Source organism: Trachurus trachurus (genome assembly GCF_905171665.1).
Source record: "Trachurus trachurus genome assembly, chromosome: 20".
Taxonomy (NCBI): Eukaryota; Metazoa; Chordata; class Actinopteri; order Carangiformes; family Carangidae; genus Trachurus; species Trachurus trachurus.
The window spans coordinates 5,206,133-5,231,119 of record NC_139911.1 but is presented as its reverse complement, the minus strand read 5'-3'; the positions used below and the strand labels follow the sequence as shown (position 1 = coordinate 5,231,119).

General features: G+C 44.9%; 1 protein-coding gene across 2 annotated transcripts in view; it reads left to right on the top strand.

Annotated features, from left to right (window-relative positions):
- The window catches only part of LOC311003773 (partitioning defective 3 homolog), a 377,802-nt gene that overhangs the window by 182,733 nt on the left and 170,082 nt on the right, over positions 1 to 24,987 (top strand). For both annotated transcript variants that reach the window (XM_083995614.1, XM_083995613.1), the window contains exons 8-12: positions 4,456 to 4,581; positions 9,440 to 9,667; positions 11,153 to 11,340; positions 15,058 to 15,197; positions 15,676 to 15,804. In XM_083995614.1, coding sequence (XP_083851740.1) covers positions 4,456 to 4,581; positions 9,440 to 9,667; positions 11,153 to 11,340; positions 15,058 to 15,197; positions 15,676 to 15,804 — 811 coding nt within the window. The remainder of the gene's footprint in view (positions 1 to 4,455; positions 4,582 to 9,439; positions 9,668 to 11,152; positions 11,341 to 15,057; positions 15,198 to 15,675; positions 15,805 to 24,987) is intronic.

Here is a 24,987-nt window from a genome sequence, read left to right as displayed (position 1 = left end):
CCTTTTTTCTTTTGAAGCCAATGTCGTTGACAGGGGGGACAAGAGGAGTAATGCTCCTCAGTTTATGGTTTATCCTAGGAAAAAAAAGAAAAAGAAAAAGGACAGAGGAAGTGGCCAGATGTAATCAAACTAAAAGCTTGCGTATAACACAGATCCCTGCTGCACGCCAAGCGACTGGCACGCCACCAAGGTGAATGTGACTGCTCGGTGCTCAGGAGGAGGGAGGGAGGAGATGAAATGGGCTGACGGTGGCTGTCATTGAAGACTGCTGCATGTCGTTTCTTTGGGACACTAATCCCATTGCTGTTTATAAGCAAGTGTCAGGAAACTATATTTAGCTGTGACCCTGCGTGATTGACTCTCTCTCAGAGGCTGTGACACTTTGAGTTATCCTGAGTCAGAGCTGCAAAATAATGATTAATGGGGAGCGGCGGCCAAATAAATCAAGTGTTTATGAAATTTCAGTGAGCAGTTTTTGTTCAAATCCGACAGTTTATTGTCCTGGAGCTGCTCTGTGTGTCCGCAAACCCCAGGCCGCGTCTTGTACTGTACTGTAAGACACGGCGGTGATGCTGCATGGCCGGTAAATTTCTTCTCCATCAGCTAAGGATGCCACTAATAGCTATCAGAGCCTTCAATTAACTTCAGACATGATAAGACCTAGCGTCTGGTCAGTAGGATGATGCTAATGGCCCGGCCCGGCTCTTTCCTGTGCACTAGGACAAGAGGCATTAGGCTCAGCGGGCTGTCATTAGTGTCTAGACCAGGGACGCAGGGGTCAGACAGCCAGCAAAAAAAACCAGACAGCAAAACGAGGAGGAGCTGCAGGCGCTCGGCTCGGGCTCGGGCTCGGGCATCGGCCGCCTGCATTCTCTGCTCCACTGCTCTGACATCCAGTTAGATCCAAGCAGGAGGGGGAAGACATCTGCAGGAGAGAGCTTAGAGACTCTGTCACTCCAACAGACAGGATCTATCTCTCTCACACACACACATACACACACACACACACACAAACAAATGCACAGACCCTTATCTGAAAATGAACTTGGTCCTGTGCAGCTGTGAACAGTGTGGTGTTACTCAGAGAGGTGTGACTCCTGCTGTCTCCCCCTTTTTACTGCACACATGCTAATAGTTAGTGAGCAGAGCTGATCCACCTCGAGTGCTGCTGTGTGTGCACATAAATACACAAACGCACACGCACATGCACGTACAGTACAGTACGCACTGCCTTGCAGATGCATCCTCTGCTTAATGAACTTCTCATTCCATGACCAGTTTTAATTGTAAACAAACTACGGACATAATTGCTGCGCACAAATGGATCCTGATTGGATTATTATTTGATTAAAGGCAGGAGAGGAGAGGCAGGTGGCCTCCTTCAGATCCTCCCTCAGCGCTGCCTCCCAGCCACAAGATGGAGTAAAGCCATCGGACAACTGTCTCTGTTCCTGGTTCTATAAAAAGAAGCGCCCCGCTGCAGCGTTTTTCTGAAGAGAGTCTTCGTTCTAACCACAAACTCCTTGTGCTCGTGTCTGACGCCTAATGAACCCGCTGACTCGCTGCCTATGAGAATGCCATTTAGATTATGCTTCTGCTCTCCTGCTCCCACCAAGTAACTGATAAGTATCTCTGGAAGATGAAGAAGAAGAAAAAAAAAACCCATCAGTGAGGACAGGAAGGAATTGAGAGGGTGGCAGTGCATTACAGTCATCACAATAATGGCGCTTTTATGAAATCATCATCTTCTTCAAATCCCTAAAAGATGCTGCTTTATCCCCAATCCTCCCCACTGCTGCTTTGAATACTGATTAGGGATCAGCCCAAACTCCCTTATCTCCTGTCTCTGGTCTGCTACCAGATCAGGAGTCATTAGAGTGTGTCCGTGCGGCCGTATCTCCGCGTGGAATACTTTGTTTTCAAGCTGCCAACACTTATGGAGATAAAGCACAATCATGTCCACTTCCACTCCAGCCGCAATTACTCTCCGCTCAACACACTTAAGCCGACCTGGCAGCGGCCGCCTCAGACACCGAGAAGGAGGCGAAGGGGCCTTTTGTGATCTTTAATTTCAACTTAATGCTTGAACCATTCACCCCCCGGCCGAGGCGGCGAGATGAGTCCGGCGGCGCGAGCGTGGACGTCCACATTATGCAGCCAATTAGGGCAATGTTCTGAGAGTGTGGCCCTGTTTGGCTGAAATGCTAAAGAGCTCTGTAAGTCTGCCCTTGATGTCTGCGGCGAACAGGGTCACTATTTAAATGCGCCGTTGTTTACGTGTCCGGGCGACATGACACATAAACAACAGAAGCGACTCGGCCGCTGAGAGAGGGAAGAACAGAAAACCTCCAGAAGCCTCTCACAAGCTCACGTCCTTGTCGCAGAATCGAGCGATGACTGCGGCGCGTTGGTCGCTGTGTCTCTGCATAACGTTTTTTTTTTTTTTTTTAGTTCTGATGTATTTCATCGTTTATTTTTAATTTCCCAAAAGTGAGCCTGCAAACTTTTTTTTTTCCATCAACTTATGCAAGGACACCAGACGTTGGCTCTCAGCCGGTCCACCTGCTTCCTCGGGGCGTCGGTCGCCTCGGAGACGGATGGAGTCGGATGTAGCTCTGTTGCCGTGCGAGAAAACATCTGAAACCTTTTGCGTGTGTGTATCCTCGGGGCCTAACTATAGTCCCACAGAGCTCGCTGATGTATTTATTCAGAGGAGCAAGGGGGGAGAGGGGTGACATATCTGCAGGTAGAGGTTGCCTCTTCTTGATGGGATTGCTGAGATGACTCCGCTGCGGGTTTTTATTACAGCGCCGCGGCGTTTTCCTCCCGACGCCATGAGATGATCTCTTATAGCTGCTCGTCTGGATTACCTCAGGCAAGACGCCCTGCCACTCTCTCAGGCCTGAGCAGGGATAGGCAGACAGAGCCGAGGACACGGGGACAGGCAGAGGATTAAAATGAAGTTAGTAATGCGTCGCTTTCCAGGGCCGCAGGAGAACGCAGGTCTATAACCAAGCTTCGAGTTTTGGAAGTGCACAAAAGTGACAGGAATAAAACTTCCTTTGCAAACTATTCACTTTCCCCAAGAAACTGCAGCTCTTTGTATCACTGGCTGATGTATTCCTATACATCTATAGACTACAGGTTGCACTGATTCATCCCTACTAGCCCTGATTTATAGATGTCACATGAGAGCCAGCTGAGGAGTTCACACCACAAGGTCATCGTATTGGAAAAGGCATGATTAAGTCTTCAATACAATATATGACAGGAGTCAGACTCTGTTGTTCTTATGTTTCCCTGACAGTGGCAAGAAACAGTATGTGAACCCTTTGGAATTTCTTAATTTTCTGCATTAATTGGTCATTTAAGTCACAAGTATAAACAAACCCAATGTGCTAACCCTAATACCACACAAACAATTATAATAGTTCATGTCTTTATTGAACATATCCATTAAACATTCACAGTGCAGGTAGAAAAAGTCAGTGAACCCTTGGGTTTAATAACTGGTTGAATCTCATCTGGCAGCAATAACCTCAACCAAACGTTTCCTGTAGCTGCAGATCAGAACTGATCAACACTCAGGATGAATTCTGGACCAGTCGTCCTCACAGAACGGCTTCAGCTTCATGTTCTTAGGATGTCTGGTGTGAATGGATCTCTTGAGGTAATAGCATCCCTATTGAATTCAGGTCTGGGCTCTGACTGGGCCACTCCAAAAGGTGGATTTTCTTTTTTTGAAGCTACTAGATGATCTAGATAGTAGTCGATAGTAGATAGTAGTTACTTCAGTGTTTAGGGTCATTGTCCTGCTGCATCACACAACTTCTACTGAGTTTCAGCCACCCTGACATTATCCTGTGGGAAGCCTTAATAAATTATGAAGGTCATTTTGCCCTACACCATATGTACAAAATATATAATATATATAAAAAAGATACAAGAAATTAAATCTTAGTTTCAACAGTCCACAAAACATTTTCCCATTAGTGTTGTGGAGTGGCAGACTTCAGGCCTGCAATGGAAAGCAAAGCAATTAATGCAGACAACTATGAAATTCCAAAGGGTTCACATACTTTTTCTTGCCACTGTATAAAGACAGACAGACCCCCTGCGAGTCTTTAGAGAGCAGCCATGTTGGAGTCTTCTCTCCATCCTGCATGAATCACAGAGATTTGATCCTTCACAGAGCGCTGGCAGTTCTTCAGAGAAGAAGAATATGTTTCAGAATATCAGGTGACGCAGAGAGCAGCCAATGTCAGGTCCTGGTAACTGAAACATTTACACCTCTCTACACTGTCAAAGTGCCATGAACCACCTACAGTATCTCTTTTGCAGGGGAGCGTTCCTGCAACCTGCCGCCTGCTGTTGAGTGTATTGCTATGTGGCCTGACTGATACGTTGTGTTTTTATCTGTGACCTGTTGTGTGGTGATTTGTTTTTTTTCTGCAGGACTCAGGGTTTGCTGGTGAAACGTCTGGAGCAGGGAGGCAAAGCCCAACAGGAGCGCCTCTTCCAGGAGAACGACTGCATCATCAAGATCAATCAGGGAGACATCCGCAACCTGCGCTTCGAACAGTGAGTCGGCCGCACGCTGATAATTGGAGCCGTTTCCACCTCCGCTGGAGCTTCAAACACAGTCATTTCACTTTCTCCTCGTCTTATATGAGTTACACTGGAAACCACGCTGCTTTTAATTTTCCCTTCGCTATCTCCCATCAAACCCGGGCCCACACACACACACACGCAGTGATGCAGCAGGTCACAGTCCGTGTGAGTCCGTGGACGTTAATGCGGCGACAGTAAATAGTGCTGCTGTTGATAAGTGGAGCCCAAGCCGCAGAGAGACGTGACGCCCACACAGCTGCACAATAAAACAGAAATATTACCGACTTGTTGGCCTCTGTGTAATAGGTCTCGGTGACCTGCAGTCCTTCACCGCCGCCGCCACCGCCACCGCCACCGCCACCGCCTCGCCGTCTGATCCAAAACTGCCTCCACTCTGCTCTCCATTCATTTCTATCGATTCATCGCTCCCCTTCATTTCCTAAAGTGGAATGGAGATACAATCCTGGGAGTTTTCTTCCCATTTACCCAAAGCCACCCTTCTCTGGCACACACACACACACACACACACACATATGTACGGCTGGATGTGTGGACACGTTCTTGCACATGCCCTGACACACACACACACACATGCAGTGACACTGAACTATAAAGTCTTATCTACACCCCCTGTGTGTGTGTGTGTGTGTGCCAGGGTGAGAAATAGATTGCTTCTCCTGCAGCCTGGCTTCTGGAGGCAGAGCATGGAGGTGGTCCACTCGGCTCTCTCTCGCTTATCATCCACTCCTCCGCAGGAAGAAATAGCCTGAATTCCTGCTAACGGAGGTCCAGCCAACAGCCCCACTGAGGCCGGACGCACTGGAGTCGTCTAAAACAGCCACCGTGCCTCAGAATTAGAGTTAGAAAACTACCCCGAACTAACCCATCAGTGTCAAAACGTTGTTATTTTTTAAATTTCAAATCGAACTTTGCAACGACAAGAGCCGCTCTCCATCGGCTTGTAAAATCTTCTGGGGCCGTATTCACAAAGAATCTTAAGGTTAAAAGTAGCTCCTAGGGGCCGAATTTAGGAGCAACTCCTAAAAAAAGTGGGCGTGTCAGTCTTAAATTTAGGACTCCTAGTTTTTTAAAATAAAAGTAATTCACAAAGTATTTTAGGCCTAAAAGTAGCTCCTAAGTCTGGGAGAGCTTAAAAGTCCTCGTGAGGACTCCTAACTCAGTAAGACCTATTCACAAAGAATCGCAAATGGCTGCAGCCAGGCAAATGTATGGAGGACTGCGAATTGTTGCAGAGGGGGGTGCTGGAGCACCTGCCCCTTTGCTCATTGATGCCCAAAGTGCCTTTTTGTCGGTGTTTTTTATTTTTTTTTTATTTTTTTTTTTACAGCAACACTATTTACAACATTTTCGCTATAAAACGGGAGTAGTGACGGTGACGGACTGTCTAATATAGGCGTCGCAACGGTCGGACCGAGGTAACTGCGACCGCTGCGATGCAGTCATGCTGATGTGAGCCAAAAATATTTTTAAAAAGTTGGTGGGTGAGCTAGACACATATATCAGTTAGTAGTAATAGCTCACGTGATAGGGCTGCTCCCCCAGTAAATTAAACTTGTTGTCAGTCTGGGTTCGAATCCTGCTATAGGCCACAAATTTGGATAATGCATTTTCTTTTCTCATCATTATTATGATCACCATATATAATATTAGGGCTGTCAACAAACGTGAAAATTAATATTCGAATGTGGGAAGAAAAAAAATCAGCAGCTGCTTTGCGAGTGTCCGCACTGACCCTCATAGGAGCTGCATTTGCACAGCGTCACTCTGAAAGTGGAAGTGACACGCGACAAAAACTGTAGCAGATGCAGATGGCAGAGAGAAACACGAATGGACAGAAAGTTCAGAGCCCAACTTGGCAGCAGAGACAGTGGTTTGGACTCGAAGCAGTCTAAAAAGCCCCGTCGCACCTGACGGCAAGAAAATAAAAAAGTGAAGCAGAGCGGCGGCGGCGGCGGCGAGGAGGAGGGAGGGGAGGGGAGGGGAGGGCGGGGGTGCGCCGCCGGCACTCAACAACCAATCACCGCGTTGAGCGCCTCGAATTCGTGCACGAGAATTGACGTAATCCATAGCAACGGGGCGTCACCAGGGCGTCACTCTTACTCTGCTCTTAGTGATTTATCCTTAGTAAGAGTAGGTCTCAGCGGCTTTGTGAATAGCTTTTAAGAAAAAACTCCTACGTAAAAACTTTTAGCGCGAGTTAGGAGCACTCCTAGCGGTAAGATAAAAGGCTTTGTGAATACGGCCCCTGATCTCACAAAGTTACACTGCAAAAACTCAAAATCTTTCCAAGAATATCTGTCTTATTTCTTGTCAAAATGTCTTATTTCTAGTCAAAACTAATCTCTTTCCACTTAAAATAAGACTCATCACAAAAAAATTTACTTGTTTTTAGGTCATTTTCACTTGTTTCAAACAAATTTTCACTTGAAATAAGTAGAAAAATCTGCCAGTGAAAGCAATAAGGAGGAAAAACTTGCTCCACTATCAGATTTTTCTACTTATTTCAAGTTCAAGTGTTTAAAGACATTTATTTTGACTAGAAATGAAATTTTGACTAGAAATAAGACAAATATTCTTGGTAAGATATTTGAGTTTTTGCAGTGTATGCTAATGTGTTCATCAGACTGTGCGCAAACAAACACTCTGAGGTTTGAAGATTCACCCTCTTTTCAAAAACGACTGTTGTCATTAGCAAACATTCCCATTTCCTCCCAAAACCTTTTCTACTGTGAAAGAGGCTTTCCAACCAAATCCACAAGGGAGTGATGTGTTTGCCCCCCCCCCCACCCCATCCTCCTCCTCCTCCTCTACCAGACACACACTCCTCCTCACCAGCATGATGTTTGTAATGAGGTGAAGGAGCTAAACTTTCCTCCCTCCTCCACTCCCTTCTTCCCTCACCCTTGATTGTGCGCCACACAGAGCGACAATTTTAAAGTAATAGTCTAATCTCCTCCGATTGTTTTGCACGGATAAATATTTTGAGGCGCTTAATCTAACTGAACGTAATGATGCATTGATGGGGTAATTTATTATTCAATCAGCCTCGCGTGGAGCTTGATTACTGGAGTGATGGCACCGCACACGTGCATGTGGGAACGTTTTGCGTTTGTGTGCTCGCTCGCTCGGTCGTCACCGCACCTCTTTCTCTTTCTGCAAAACAAAAAGGAGAATAAAAGAATATGAGAAACTAAAACCCGAGTGCGAGCCCAAGAGCGTGCACACGTCTCGCCTCTGTGACACCGCTGGGACGGAGCGGTGGGAGGAACTCTGTGCCGTTTGGATGGAATCAGCGCTGTATTACCAGCGTGGTAATGGGGGTCTGGGAACATGGAGTCGGGGTTGTTGGATCCCAGACGTCCAGCGCCACCTCTCATGCTGCTGCGTCGTGGCGAGCCTATCTATATGCTAAGTGCCACAGACAAACCAGACTAAACAATTCTTGGCTCTGGGAGCGATGTTGAGCCTCTTGTCTTGGCTTATTTGGTCCCAAAATTCACAAGAGACTCAATATGTGTGTGTGTGTGTGTGCGTGTATGTGTGTGTTTGTGTGTGCGATTTGGCTTTGGTTTTTCTTTATTATTTTGTGTAAGGAATGGAGTGGCTGCCTCCTGACTTTGGAAGCTCATTGTCTGGAAAGCCTCCCTGATGCATGATTCATCATCTCTGTTGTGATTGTTGAGTCAACTCGTGTCCAATCCTCTCTAACCACACACACACACACACACACACACACACACACACACACACACACACACACACACACACACACACACACACACACACACACTGACTACTTAAAGGGATAGTTCAACATTTTGGCAAATTGACCATTGCCAAAATAGTTTTAGGAGTAGGTTTGTTACCTTTAATTGTCGGTGCAAGCTATTTTTAGAATGGCAGAGCAGAGCCGCGAGCTGCTCAGAGCTACGCTACCGAGGCTCATGGGGTTTCTTGGTTTCCCTCATCAAACTCATCAAATACACAATCCAACAACTCCAAAACGCTCTGGTGGACAAGTTGTGACCTGCACATTCACCACGCTATGAGATAAGGGAATGTTACCAGACAGAGTTGTTTTCGAGGCAAATGCAGAGACTGCTTGTCGAAAAATTGCCTCCGATGGGAACGTGCATCAATGGTTTTGCATGAATTTCCCTCTAAAGCAACTCTGTCTCGTAACGTTGTGTTATTATCTCATAGCGTGGTGAATGTGCAGGTCACAACTTGTCCACCAGAGCTGTTCGATTGTGTATTTGATGAGTTTGATGAGGGAAACCAAGAAATCCCATTAGCCTCTGTAGCGTAGCTCTGAGCAGCTCGCGGCTCTGCTCCGCCGTTCTAAAAATAGCTTGCACTGACAATTAAAGGTAACAAACCTACTCCTAAAACTATAGGGATTATGGCAATGGGCCAATTTGCCAAAATGTTGAACTATCCCTTTAAGCACAGACAAACATATATTCTCTACATTAATTTTATTTTTTTGGTCTACAGTAATATAGAATAAACAATATATAACGCTTCATTCTCCACCCTTATCTCTCTCCTGTCTTGATGCTGGTAATTATAGATAAAGTTTTTTCTCCTCTCCTCCTGCTGCTACACAGCGAGTAGCTCTGTGATTAGCCATGCTAACCTCACCTCCTGCTATCGCCTCTCAACATACAGTACATCATAACCCTCCTTATCCCTTCATATCTGCTCAGCTATGATAGTACATTATTGTGCTTGTATCTCTTATCATGTTAAAGCTAATTCATTTCTGTCGGCCTGACCTCCACACTTGTCTCTGCGTCACCTCCAGAGCCCAGAACATTTTCAGGCAGGCGATGCGCTCGCCCCTCATCCTCTTCCACGTCGTCCCCGCGGCCATGAAGCGGCAGTACGAGCTGCTGTCGGCCCAGAACGAGCTCAGCTCACCCAAGACCAACAGAGTCTACTTCAGCCAAGTGCCGCAGCAGCCAGGGGAAAGGTCCAGTCTGGTCGGGGGGGCCACACCCCGGCCGGGACCGCAACCTGGCCTCAATCACAAGTAAGTTCTTCTGTTTCCCACAGCAAACTTGTTTCTCCTGCACAGATGTTGAAACACAGTAAAGGAGAGTTCATGGTCTGTGCCTTATCCACGGGGGGGTCGGCATGAACCCCTGCGTGCATGTCCGTGTGCAGCCAGAGATTTGAGAGCACGCCGACTGTCTGCACAGCGTGATGTGTGCCGAATGTGCATGCACCGGAAAAACTGGGCGCTCCTCTCATGTACTGTTCATATGTCATGTTGTGTGTATTGTCTTCCACATCCTTGCTGCTGAGTTGTGTTGAGCGGGCACACACACACACACACACACACACACACACACACACACACACACACACACACACACACACACACTGTATTGTGTTTTTTTTCAAACTTTTTTTTTAATGTTGTTCAGCCAAACACATGTGCTGCACATGTGTAGGTCTGTAGAGCATGAAATGAAAGTCGCCCTTCTGACTGGATGAATAAAAAAAAAAGAAATAGACTCAGACTTTAATTCTGTCAATTGAATTTTAATTACACCAGTCAATTTACTTTCCCCGAACATCTTCATTGTGAATCCATCATAGTTGAACAGCGACACAATAAAAGAGCACTTTTATAAGAATGTCTACCTGAGACCACATCGCCTATTATCTCGTTAAAAGCCAATTTTGCTGTGATTACCGTTCATTTCTGTAATTGCTCCGGCCTAATTCCAGAAATCTAAACATGTGGGTGTTCAAACAGGCCCATGTCATCACACTTTACACTGCAGTGCAGCAGCCTGGGAGAGAACGGCTATATACAGCACAGCACATACGAGCTCAGTCAGTCAGATTACTAGAACTTATTAGTGGCTCACATGAGACAGACATGGATGAGTCCTGTTTACAGAGTAATTCGTTAACCGATAAATTATTGATTGAACAACTGCATTTTGAGCAACCCATTGATCCGGGCTACATGTTTCCATGGCCACCATGGTTCGTTTTTTTACACAAAGGGGTTTGAAGTTGTCCTAACCCTACACTGCAAAAACTCAAAATCTTTTCAAGAATATCTGTCTTATTTCTTGTCAAAATGTCTCATTTCTAGTCAAAACTAATCTCTTTCCACTTAAAATAAGACTCATCACCTAAAAATTTACTGGTTTTTAGATCATTTGCACTTGTTTCAAACTAATTTTCACTTGAAATAATTAGAAAAATCTACCAGTGAAAGCAAGTTTTTTGTGCTTGTAATAAGGAAGAAAAATTTGCTCCACTATCAGATTTTTGTACTTATTTCAAGTTAAAATATCCTTGAAAGAAGTAAAAAGTGTCTAAAAACAAGCTACTTTTTTGTGATGAGTCTTATTTTAAGTATAATGAGATTTGTTTTGACTAGAAATGACATTTTGACTAGAAATGAGACAAATATTCTTGGTAAGATATTTGAGTTTTTGCAGTGTACTGCTGGTGCTGCTGTTACTGTATCATCAGTGTTGTCTTGCTCCTGCAGTCACCAGGGCCCCCTGGCAGGAAGCACCCCAGAACCGACCCGGCGGTACACCCTGTCCCACGCCACCATCACCAGGACAGCCTCAGCCCCCTCCCCCTCCCTGCAGCGCCGGATCAGCTCCAAGTCGTCGTCGTCCAGCTCCTTCCTGAAGAACAAAGGCCGCAGGTTCAACATCCAGCTGAAGAAAGGTGAGAAGTTTTTTCATGAGAATAACAATCAAATCACTGATTTATTTCACAGAGTCAAAACCGCATCATCACAAGTATCAATGTATTTACTTCAGAGTAAACAGTGAGTTCAGGGAGGCTGAAGAAGAAAGCCGTAAATCTCTCAGGAAATACTCCGAATCTCTTCTTGCCTCCGGGGTTTGTTTAACAGTGCAGGCCAAAGGCAAACACACATCAGCCCCAAGTTTAGCCGTGACTCACTCCGGCTGCATCACCACCGTCTTGTGGCTGAAATATTGAGATTCAGCAGCAATCAGCGGCGCGCCTGCAGCTGAGGTCGGGCCTGTGATACTGGAGCGGCTGCACATCTTTAGCCAGCTCTGACACGGTGCTGGGTTCACTGCCAGGCCCCCGTCTCATTCTCATCGCCTCCCTATCTGTACACGTATTGACTAGCAGTTGGTTGTGAAATGAACCGGTGCTGAGGGGGCTCTCGCTCTCTCTCTCTCTTTCTCTCTTTCTTTCTCTCTCTTTTCTTGCTCCATTTTTTTTTTGTTTCGGCAGAGGGAGCAGATGTTTCGTTGAAAGCTGGCACCGGGGCCTTCGCTGTGACTTTAGGGAATAGAGCGGCAAGTGAGGGCAGCAGCGCAGGCTAAATGCAACAAACCTCAGGGGAAATACAGTCACAAGCTGCTTCTAATATGTTTGGCAAAGATCCCCGAGCACTGCAGCGCACAAGTTATATTTATTTGTTTATAATGTGATAAAATTCCTCCTCTTTTTGTCTGCACACAAGCCTCTCATTTTCGGCGAAGCCGAGCCGGGGTGATGTTGGTGGAGCTCCAGCCAGAGACTGATGCCAGTAGTTGAGTTTATTTTCACTGGCCCACATTCGCTTCACGGTCTAATTCAACACCACTCATCATTCTTAAAAGTATGCTTTTTGCCCAAGTGACACAAATGGTTTCTGAGATTATTGCTCATGATTTGAAATGGGGCTTACCGACATGGCTGTGCCTCACTTACAAACTTGAAGCCATTTGTAAACGTTAATGGAGACAAATTATTGCACAAATGTTGTTGAATTGGAAATTCAAATCTGAAAAGTGTGTGGAAATGTTTCTCTGAAACCCGTTCTGACAGATCCATTTGATAAGCATCGGGCTTTATCTCCACTAATGTACTTTCAGATGGGGTTCAGCAGCTTCATTGTTGACTCGTTGTAATTGTTGTGTTTTGGACTAAGTGGCTGCAGAGTTCTGAGTGGCAGGAGCAGATCTTGCATGGCAAATTAACAAGAGTGCCTTAATCAAATACTGCAGTTGAAAAGGACATATGCACCCCATTAAGTCATTCTAATGTGCCTCAGCCTCTCCTCATGTTTGCTGTTTAATTGGCTTATTGGAGCCAGGATTCCTCCTAATCCAGAAAGGGATACAATTACTTTTATCCTGGTCTTCTATTACCCAAAATAAAGACGTCAGTGGTTAATTACTGCAGGCCTATTAGAGATGCATTCTCCTAATTGCCCGATCGGAGACCGTTAACGACTGGATCTTACAACGGGCAGAAGTTTGATTCTGTTCATTAGGCCTGCCGTGCAGACCAGAGACTGGCACAGGGTGGAGGTGGAGGTGGGTGGAGAGTGAAAGGGTGGGGGCACCATAATATGAGCTCATCTGGATAACAGGAAACTGTAGGCACCGTTTCAAAATAATGATCGGCAAAGCTTTCCGTAGACATCTTAGAAAAGCAGTTACTGTATCTCTGTAGTTTTTATTCCAGAGAAAGGGAAGCGATTGCCACGGCAGCCTAAAAGTTTGTCACGGAGACAAAGTGCAGATTTAACATTCAACATTAACGACGGCAGCTACTTTCTGTCTGCTTAGTAATCATCCTGCATCGACGGAGCAGGGAGATCATAGCGCATCCCCCCCCGACAGCTCAACTTTCTGACTTAACAAGCAACCTCTTCATCACCTTTTCCTCGAGTTTGTTTGTGTGCAGAAGCCGCGAGAAAAAAGTTGCCATCCGCACTTCTCTCCCTCTTTCTTGTTCAACACCATTACTGTCAGCGAGACGGCCGACAGTTCGACAGACTGCCGGGGAGATGGCAGCGGCGGCGGCGGTGGTGGTGGTGGAGGGAAAGTGGGTCATGATGAACCATCAGAGGTGCTGACAGCTCTGTGAAATGAGCAGCTTCTTTGACATGAATGCTAATCACTGTTGTTACCGTCAGAAAAGCCTCCGCAACAACTGAAGCTACAGTACGTTACGCGACTGGTGCAAACGCCAGTGGGCTAAGTGAAGGTTACAGTATGAATGGTGGAATCTATCGGTCTGAACGCCGCTCTTAATGACTCATCTGATAAGAATAAGCAGCCGGGGCTATTGAATTTTTAAATATTCTGTCAAAGAATAATAACAAACACAATTAATTTGCTCCGGCTCATTCAACCACCTGACATTTGAAACCATTTCTCGCTTTTATTTGACAAATTTGGGTCTGGTCAGGAGAAAAGGTCAGCTCTGAGATACTTTTTATTTATCCCTTATTGTATTTGCCCACTTCCTCCAGACCGGCAATTTATATTCATTTGATGAACCTTAAAGGTCAGTCTTAAAACCTAAGGCAAATGGCTTTGCACGGCTGATACCTGGAATATTTTTCCTCCGATTTCGGCTGCTGAATTAAGCCTCAGCTCCCACTGCTCCGTTAAAAAGGCACATTGCTCCAGTTCTTCCTGGATACATCAATATTAATAATAAAAAAAAACTACTTTATGTATAAATATCACTGCTGTCTACTTTATGCAAACGTCAAACTATCTGTGTGTAGTAAAAACATCGCCTCAACCCAGATGGGGGATTTAAACGCAACCTCCTGCTCTGTCGTTGTGCCAGAAAGTCGCTGCAGGACTTCTGCTTAAAACATCTGCCTCATGACACAAAGCTGCTTTAGAAAACAGTATTTTTTTTTTTTTGCAATTTAGCTGCAAGTTATTGAAAATCATCTTGATGCATTCTGCAATCCATACTTATTCACTTGCCTCTGCTTATTCTGGTAGATATCCGGTCTTTTAATCTGACCATAATGTGGCTTTACAGTCCGCATGCACTTATCCTAAACACTCAATTTTACTTCATAGCATCAACGCTATATTTAGAGTGAGGGGGGAAGTTTTCTCTTTTTTTTTTTTTTTTTTACATCCTTAAAAAATCCTGATGGAGACACACCCTGATGGCGAGTGAAGTATGTTTGTAGTAAATGTACAGAACGCACCGGAAAACCATAATTTGATCCCTGTGCAGCGGTCGCTGGTGTTGCAGCAGCATGTAATGAAAAGGATCGTTCAGAAATGGATATAATAAGAGAAAACCAATATGATGGTTTGGTTTTATTTTTCAAGCTTCCTTCTGACTTTGATTAACAATAATATAAATATTTATAAAATTCAGTTCTGTGCCTGTCATAACCACAGTTTTGTGTTGGTTGCGAGACTTTTTGAAGGGAAGGCAGGAAAATACACGTCATGTTGTGACACGTGTTTACCCAGGGAATAAAAAATCTTGCGTTTTTGACATTTCTGAACTCATGAAGCTGCTGCCACACTTCACCAAACTTTATTTACCTCGTCCTCTACACGAAGCTGTAAATCAGATCACTTTATATTTTTGTAGCAGCAAAGTTTTCAAGCTGTAAAAGTTGTAAAAATGTTTTTTTTTTTCTTTGCACAGGTCCAGAGGGTCTCGGGTTCAGCATCACATCCAGAGACATCCCCATCGGTGGCAGCGCTCCCATTTATGTCAAAAACATCCTCCCCCGAGGGGCCGCCATCCAAGATGGCCGACTGAAAGCTGGAGACCGGCTGCTGGAGGTGGGGCCGCGCTTCTCAAACAGCCCATAACCATGATAGAGCATTGAGCGAGTGTGTTCTTTGAGATTGTACTGCTGCTTGAGAGACTAATTACTCTTTTTTTTTGTAATGTGGCTTTGTTCCAAAATCCAATCTTATGGAGCTTTTGTTGAAATGAGTCAGATGCTCTGTGTTCCCTATGGCTATAACAACCCAGCTCTAGTTTTGAATTGCAGGGGAAAGTGGTTAGATGGAACAATATTTTGATTACACTTCAATCAGACTGACATGAAAATCAGCTAGTGCTCACTTTAGGGGGAAATAACCCGTGTTTAATTCCAGCTCCGACTGGCTCAGTAATCTGCATAAAGGTTATGGAGGGGCCATAGATTCCTCCTCGTTAGAGCCACAGATCTCTTTGATTTCAGTGTGTGTGTGTGTTTACTATTGTCTGTATGTATGAGCTTATCTGTGTATTTATGACTCTGTTTGTGTGTAGGTTAGTGGAGTGGACCTTAATGGTAAAACCCAGGAAGAGGTGGTGGCCCTGCTTCGAGCCACACCCATGGGTGGGACTGTGAACCTGGTGGTGACTCGGCAGGAGGACCAGCTGCTGCCCCGAGAAGTGGTGAGTTTCCAGTCAGCCAATCATCTCCTAACTTTAAAGGGGTAGCTCAACATTTTTGGCAAATTGGCCCATTGCCATAATCCCTATAGTCATAGCAGTAGGTTCGTTACATTTAATTGTCGGTGCAAGCTATTTTTGGAACGGCGGAGCAGAGCCGTGAGCTGCTCAGAGCTACGCTACGGAGGCTGAAGGGATTTCTTGGTTTCCCTCATCAAACTCATCAAATACACAATCCAACAACTCCAAAACACTCTGGTGGACAAGTTGTGACCTGCACATTCACCACACTATGAGATAATAACAGAACGTCCCAGACAGAGTGGTTTTCGAGGTAAATTCATGCAAAACTGCTGATTCGCGTGGCCTTCAGGGACAGTTTTTCAGCAAGCAGTCTCTGCATTTACCTTGCAGCGGCACTTGGCTGTTCTAAAAATAGCTTGCACTGACAAATAAAGGTAACAAACCTACTGCTATGACTATAGCGATTATCTCAATGGGCCAATTTGCCAAAATGTTGAACTATCCCTTTAAGTTTTACCCGCATTTATCTAAGAAAAGGCTCTGCTAACACACAGAGATCTCCACAGTAATGTAACCGTGTCTGCCCTGTGGCTCGGCACACGCCTCTAGAAATGTGGAACATGAAGGGTTGTGGTCGCGTCCTGATACCGATATCATCTCCTCCTTTTTCCAAAGTACACAGGCAGTCACATAACTCACACAGTTTGTGTTTCTAAAAGACCAGAGGAACATAAAAGTAGGAAGAAGGAAGCAGCTAAAGCGATGAACTCGCTCTAGGAACCCGGTGAAGGTCACTACATGTGTAACTATAACTGTACAGCTGGAATATTTGTCATGGTGGCTGCACTGATGTGACTTTAACTGCTCCCTCCGTCCATCAACTGTCTGCACAAGCTGTTTTACATTCATGTGTCTTCTGTGTAATTGTGTGAGAGCTCTGTCACTGGCTGCTGCTCTTACGGATGATTTGTGGTCTTTTATATCCACAAGATTGTGACTTCGAAGTGATTCAACCGGTTGTGGATCCACAACGTGCATGTGAATCATATGAACACACACACACAGCTGTTAAAGTGGAGGATAAAGAACCAATCCTGTGTCAACTGTGCATGGAATATGCATAAAGGGAAAATGCACATCCACAAACAAGAGGTCGTGATGTGCACAAGCAGACACACTGGGCAGGATATGCACACGCAGACACCCTCAAATGACGTGTCAGAGCAGACCAAATTTTCACACACGCACACACACACACACACACACACACACACACACACACACACACACACACACACACACACACACACACACACACACACACACACACACACACACACACACTCACACAGCCTACACACAGGGTGACTTTGGCTGTCGTGTAACAGATGGTGAGGCTACTGCCCTCGTCCAGCCCCGTGCTCAGCGGCTCTGACAGCGAGCTATGGGCGTCACTGCACCTTGGCAGAGCAGAGGCCCCCGATGCCAAGCTCACCTCCCCAGCCCATAATACTCAGCCTGTGGCACCTGGGTTGTTAACCCCGCCATAGGAGCTGTTCAACCTGTGGAGAAATAGCCCTCGGAGACACATTCTACCCCGCCAACGTGCTGTTTTTACAATTAGAAACGCACCGCCCCCCCCCACCCTAAAGTGAGCCACATTTAAAATCAGTCTGCAGCTTTTTCTTTAATTTCCTCTTTCATAAAGTGGCGGATGAGAAGATATTTCACTCCGACTCGTATTAAAGTCCCAGTTCTCTCACAGAAAGCAGCGTTGTCTCGCTGTGTGACTGTGCATGATGTCATTGGCCGTGACCTTCAGGTTCCTCAGAATGATCCTTAAGAGCTGCAGCCAGAGCTCAAATGCTAACTGAGGTGTGTGTGTGTGTGTGTGTGTGTGTGTGGGGGGGGGTCCAACAGACTGATTCATGCCTCTCCTCAGCAGCTCTGACAGCAGCTGAATGATGCTGTGAGGACTGTTAAAAAATGCATGGCTGCCCCCGGCCTGTCGACTGCTGAGTGGTGTTGGTGTGAGGGTTTGATGGCTACACTCTCCTCCGACTCTTCAGGCGTGACGCGATTAAAAAAAAAAAAAAGAAAAGAAAAGAAAAGTCCATCATGGAAACTACGTCTTATAATCTCTTTCTCTGTGTTTTTGTTTATTTTCTCCGCACCGCCTCTTCTCCGTCCTGTGAGAAACAGTTGGTGAATATTTCATCACTTCTTTTTTTTCTCCACGGCATTTAGCGTTTTGTTTTCTCTAACAGTTTCTTTTTTTTTCTCTCTGTAGTTTTCACATTTCAAAGCGGCGCTCTCACAAATCTCAATAATCCCTACAAGTATGTTCATAAAAATCAGATAAGGAGGCCAAGGCTCTGCCGGTGACAGTTATTGCAAATAAAGCATGGTGGAAAAGCGTGGTTGGTAATTGCCTTCTCTGTCCCACACACTCCGGATGGGTGAGTGTGTGTGTGTGTCACACATAAACACACATGTATGGAGTGTTTGTGCGCTGTCATTCATGTAATTCCCTCAATGATAATGCGATGATGTTTTAAATTGCAGCGAAAGTGACATGCCAGAGAACTGCAGGCATCTGTCAAAGAAATATCGCCTCACACACACACACACATGCACAAACACACACATGCACACACACACTGGCAGGAGATCCAGTGTATTGATGAAAATAGAAAGGAGCTGTTTTTTTTTTGTCTAGTTGACATTTGCCTGCTGATGTTTAATGTCAGCTCTGAAAATCCCTCCACATCTCCTTTTGTTTAGATGTTTTATTGTATGCCAGGCGTTCTGCACGCGCCCCCAGAGGAATTAATTTACCCTCCCAGCATGTTTGCCTTGCGTCTTTAATTACCACGGTCGGGGTGTATTTTGACATGCTTTCAGGAGCAATAGCTGCAGCTCTCAATAGCTTTCGATAAATATGTGCACACACGCTGGGCGGAGAAAAGGTTAAATGGCGATAGAGCGGAGCGGGGCGTTGCCTCTGTGATTTGCCCCTCTTCTTTGTCTGTGCGGCTGCTGCCCCCTCTGCACACCTGGGGTATCAGTAGCATGTTGTATCAGGGCTGTAGTGCTGCTTTAGTAAAGTCTAAACTCATCCTAACTAGAAACCAGGGGCGGGTCCAGAGTATTTTCTGGTGGGGGCCACAGGGGGTAACAACAGTGAATCGGGGGGGGCCACCCAAAAAGACAAAAATGAAGGCTGCCATTGACCGCTCTCTTGAATATTTATATTGTACAGTTACATACCGTTATGTTATAGTAGCATGTCTTCATCTCGCTTTTATTGGCCGCATTGAATCTTTCACTTTGCATGGAAGATGCCTATGACCTTTCCATTTTCTACCTGTGAATATAAAATTATAATCAATCAATAATCAACTCTATCTTGTAAGAAGTCTTAGCAGAATAAGCAACACGGTAAATTCTCAAAGTGAACATCAATTCTCTTACCCAGTAGTTAGAGCTCAGCTCTGTACAAACATCTCAGTGTTTTATGTAACAGTCAGTCAATATGCAGAATAACCAGAACAACCATTACTCAAATGGTGAAATTGAGAACAATAACAATCTTACACAATTTTCTTCATTTCCTACACAGAACACTGGGATGTTTGCTGTACAGAGTTGAGCCTTAGTCAGAAGTTTGTGCTTTGAGGGCTGGTGCCCCCCTGTGCCACCATGGAAGGCCCGCCCCTGCTAGAAACTTCTTTCCAAGATAATATACTCAGTTGAAGGAACTGTGCATGTTTGGTTTGCATGTTTGGTTCTGTTGGATAAACTCCACGACCTTCAGGTTTTAATACGTGCTCATTAAACGAGGAGTGAAGAGACAGACAGAGACAAACTCCCTGCAAAAGCTTAAGTCGAACCCTGAGGACGCAGCAGGAGGTTCTGATCAATGGCTGTGTGAACAAAGTCACTTATCAAGAGGAGTGCTGCTCCTGCGCTTGACAGCTCTGGGATGTCGGATCAGTGACGGTGAGGCAGGATTACAACAGACTAAAGAAGAGAAGTCAGACAGACTGCTGCCCCCTACAGGTTTGGAGAAAACTTGGAGCAAACAGAAAGACAGTGTGAGTGACAGCAGAGGAGATATGAAGCAAGTCGGTATAAGAAACAGATGCATGTGTGATCTCAGGGTCACACCTTTGTAGTGATCTTAATTAAAGGTGACAGTAAGTAAAATAAAAGAGGTGTTAGTTAATCTTAAGGGACGAGACATGGATCTGGAATCTGAAATAAATGTGTGTGGAGATGATAAAAATACAGATCAGGTGGCCGTTAAAGGATGTGAGTCTGTTCAGTCCCCCTCTCCTCATTATTCAGATGTACACACAGCTGAAACACACACACATACAGTACTGTACATACAGCACGCCTCCCACGCACAGCCAGTGGATGTTACATTTTGTAGGTATTTATCTCCCAGCGTGCACCACTGCTGCTTGCGCTTACAGCTGCGAGCAAAGCTGTTCCTTCAGTCCTCCGCTTTGTGGATCACGAGGTCGTGTTCTCAGCTCCTCCTGTTGCCGTAATAAACAAAAGTCAAATGTCACCGTGCACCCAGCAAATAGATGGAAGTCCATCTCCGTCCTGATGGAGCGCTTTACACTAATTCCCCCTGTTGTGGTGCCGTGTAGAGCAGACGCAGCAAAAACAAAAGGCAGGGAGGAGGAGGGGGGGGTGTAGTGTAATCTGTGACCAGCAGTTTGTTATTACATAAACAATTAGTTGGGATGAAATACAGCTCAGGCCTGCCCCATGTCCCCGCTGATGACAAATCATTTTAATTCATTCTAAACCCCTTGCTACAGTATAAGTGAATTAGCCTGTAAAGTATTGCTGCTGTGTCAGCATGACTGATGCGATCTCAACTCCTTGTCCCACTGACATACACACACGCACACACAACATCTGTCGATATTTTAAATAACATCACCAATAATAAAACGCGCTCATGTAAAAACATATCACACAAGATGGAGTTGATTAGCCACATACGCTCCGGTGCCATACAGTAATAGGCCTACTGTTGTCGTGACATCGGCGTGTGATGACCCAACATGCAGCGGGAGCGTTTACGCCCAGTGGGACGAGGACAAATGGGCTTGTGAAGCTTCTGTTGTAACGCTGCCGACCACATAAGAGCAATCAAACAGTACATTAAAATCCCCTCTTTATGATCATATCACACTTGTCACTGATCCATTAGCAGCTATATCTGCCAAGCAATGAGAATCTTAATTGCGCAATTAATTCCGGCCTCTGATTGATGTGACAGCCGAATTTATGGCTTGTGCAAATGCTGGGGACGCGCTAGACAAATGCGTGACAGTATTGCTGACAATTATAGCAGACTAATGGCCTGTTTCATAAGTGCCAACCCCGGTGGCCTAGTTTAAAATCCTCCCTGCCATGTTTTTTTTTTTTAACCAGTGGGCTGTAATTGAGGCAATCAGACATACTCCATTTGAAGATTTGTTTTAGTTCAAATAATGCTATTTATACAACTCTCTGGAACAGCTATATACAGTAGAAATAAAAGTAGTCGGTTCGCTGAAATGGCTCAGGTATCCAAACAAGCCCTCCGTTGTTTTTCTCTTCCAAGTCACAGCAATCATCGTCAGTGTTGCGTTGCTTTGCACAATTATTCCCAACAGATGATATCTGTGTTCCTTTCCCTTAATCATTCCTCTGACAGAGCTGCACAGCTGGCTTTTTTTTGTTTCGGCGCCCACACCACGCTGAGGTTATACCGTTCATGATTTGCCCGTATTAAAGTTTGGGAGACAAGAGCAGAGACTTACGAGGCCGTATTGATTTTCTCCTGCTTGTGAGATCCATTTACCGAGCCGGTAGAGGGAGAAATGAATTGATACAAGGCAAACAAAACACCATCGCCCGTCTTTGGAGGAAACTAAATGATACACAGATCTGTCGAGTTAGAGCCGAGCTCGTTCTTTCATTTACTCCTCAACACAGAGCTCAGCTCACCCACTGATGGTGGTTAAAGCTAAAAAACCATAGACTATAAATAAAGATGGACGTAGCTTCCATAATATCACTCAGAGCGGGCTGCTCCACCGCTGTCATCTTGGCAGCGGCTAACTCTGCCAAACTCTAGGCTCAACCACCTGTCACTTAAAGCAACCACACCCTCAATATGTATTACTTACTTTAAGCCTTAATAACCTAGATGAGTGACTTATAGATACGAGTTCATCCTCAGTACAGTTGGCATGAAGGTGGAAATTAGCTTCAGAGACTCAAACTGTTGTATTTCACAACAATATAAACATTAATGTCTGCTGTAAACTTGTGCTTTTTAACATGGGAGTCTATGGTCAGATATAGCGTCTTTTGCATACACGTCCATAACTTTCACACATTCCCCCAAATCCTGCCAAAATACTATAAAAAATAAATAAATAAAATAAAATAAAACATTTAAGTGTGACAAATCTGCAAGAAAGTAAGAAATCCGGAAGAGGGCAAATACTTTTTCACTACACTGTATTTATTGTAATGGGGAGGGAACAATAGCTACCTGATGTTAAAAGGCTGAAAACCACAGGACGAGTTTGTCCTGCTGGTCAGCGGTGTAAGGCTCAACCAGCCTCCTTTCATAACTAATAGGTCTAATAATAATTATAAAAAGTCTAAGTCTACTTTATATAATTGTGGGTCATTTTGATGTAAGCGGGGTCCAAAGTGATGCATTGTTAAATCATGAACTAACTGTGATAATGATTTTTTTTTTTGCATGGGGTGAAAGAAATTCAAGAACAGATGAAAAAACTAATAATTGACACCTACTGTACCGGTCTGGAGAGTGTTACAAAGACATTTCTAAAGCTTTGGGACGCCAGTGAACCACAGTGCGAGGCGCCTTTATCCACTGAAGGAGAACGCTAAGCTTAGAACAGTGGTGAAAACCTTCCCTATGGCTGCCATTCAATAAAAAAAATATATATATAAAATTAACATTTAATTAATTCCGGACCTCACCAATTTCAAAACCCTGTCTACGGCCCTGATAGTGTGTACTCATTATACTGTAAAGTGTTACCGAAGTTAAACACTACTTATACAGACCACCTAGATTTATGTACCTCTTTACTTATATGTGACATATAACAGGATTTAAATCTGTTGCATCACTTGTCAAACTCTATTTAGCAGCTTCCAGGTGTGAGTGTGTGTTGTGAGTTTATCTCTCAGTGAATCTCCCCTGAAATAAAGACAACATGTATGTTTTTTTTTCTCCAAAATCATCTCTATTCACTTCAGAGCTGATCCGGGATCAGAGAGTAAACTCTTTCTTGCTTTAATGTTGACGGGAAAACTTCAAAACAATGTGAGACGTTGAGTCGGACTCACGTAGCAGCAGCTGCCTTTTCACCGCTGCTTTACCAGAGCAGATAAACCTTCAGGGGTTTTACATTGAAGTGGTGATAAACAGTGCTATCATATCGACTGCCAAAAAGAGACATCTTTGGCCTTAATATAATTAGATGTCTCTTAGAGTAATGCTCTTTCGCCTCGCTAAAGATGATGTAATGTAATGCAACTTTTTGCTAATAAAGTGCCGCAGACAGAATCTTTCTGGCCCGTCTTTTTAGGAGTTTATTTATATAAGAGCAGGTGACTGAGACAGATATTTTACCTCTGGAAAACTTGGCAAACAGTGCGATGAGATGAGATAAGATGAGATGAGTCATATCTTACTGGTGGAGCTGATAATTTAAGGCGCCAACCTTTTTTTTTTGCCAGTTTTCACACTCCTTCAGTAATGAATTCCTAGTTGTACCCTGTGATATAACTTAAAAACAGAGCAGCTGCTACAATCAAATTGGGTGTAATCAGCAAATTGCTCCACTATTCCAACCGCCTAGAAATAGCTGACCCCTGCCTGGTAAATCTGTGCTGAAAATACAGTCGGAGGCTCAGGTGAAGTGAAATTACAGGAATTGCTCTAAAGGCCCGTTTTTTTTTTTTGGAAGGAGTTTTGTACAAAACTGTGGTTTGGCAACCTGTAATCAAGTGAGAGCATGTGTGACTTTTACAGAGCTCTTCAGAAACAGTTTGGCTGCAGCGGATGCATCTTCGAGGTCACTTTCTCCTCCACTTTCTGCCTTCAAAACGTCTGAAATGATAGGGAGCCATGATCTGCTTGATAAGGGATGCGATGTGTTACCATGGCAGGAAAAGTCTCTTCCTCGTCTCTAAAAAGCATCCTCTTGTGAGGGGGACACTTTATCCAAATTGTCTGCTGAAAGCTTCATAAAATCCCTCCTCTGCTCTCACTCCCTTTTTAGTAGAAAAACGCTCGTATCACTCATCCTGCACTTTCCTCCTTCTTTAAATCCCTCCTTTTCTTCTTTCATCCTGTGTTTTCTCTTGTTTATCTCTGACAGCGGATTATTTATTCCAAGAGAGCTGATGCGTTATTAATCCTCCTCCTATAGACGCCGGCTTTTCCCCCCGATCAAAGTGCAGAGTTCAGAAACATGCTCCGTCGTAATTAAAGCTAATGCTGCCAAACGCGGTTGAAGACAATGCCAGCCACCGGTTTAACGATTTCCGAGCGCGTCGCCGCCGCCGCCGCCACCGCCACCTGTTTTCGCCGAGCGCTTTTCAGCAGCTGTTCCCATAATTACGCTTTGCTGTCACTGCAGAGAACGGGAGGGTGCACGGCGGCGTTGTGCTATGCCGATAAACAAGGTAGTTAAAGGCCACTTATGGCAACACAGTTACTCTCCCAAAGGGGATTCAGCGTCTGTTTCCAGAACACATAATGGGTTGAAGTGTGTATGTGCAGTTGGACATAGAAAGCGCTTTTTATCCACCATTAGCTTGAAATGAGAGGCATCTGCTCCATGATGTGCATCTGTACTTTGGTTCCACTGAAACACCTTTTTTTTTTTTTCCAACCAGACTTCAAACCCGCACGTACAAAGCCGCTGTTTTATTTTTCTTAACGCTCTTCTTTAATGAGACGTATCTGACCGTCGAGGATCAAGCCGACCCCGGCTCGTGACGTGACGCCCGTGGCTCTGGCCTCAGACGCCCTCATAGAAGCAGAATTGGTTTTTCCTAATGAGCCAAACAAGCTTTCTCATTACAACATCCCCCAAA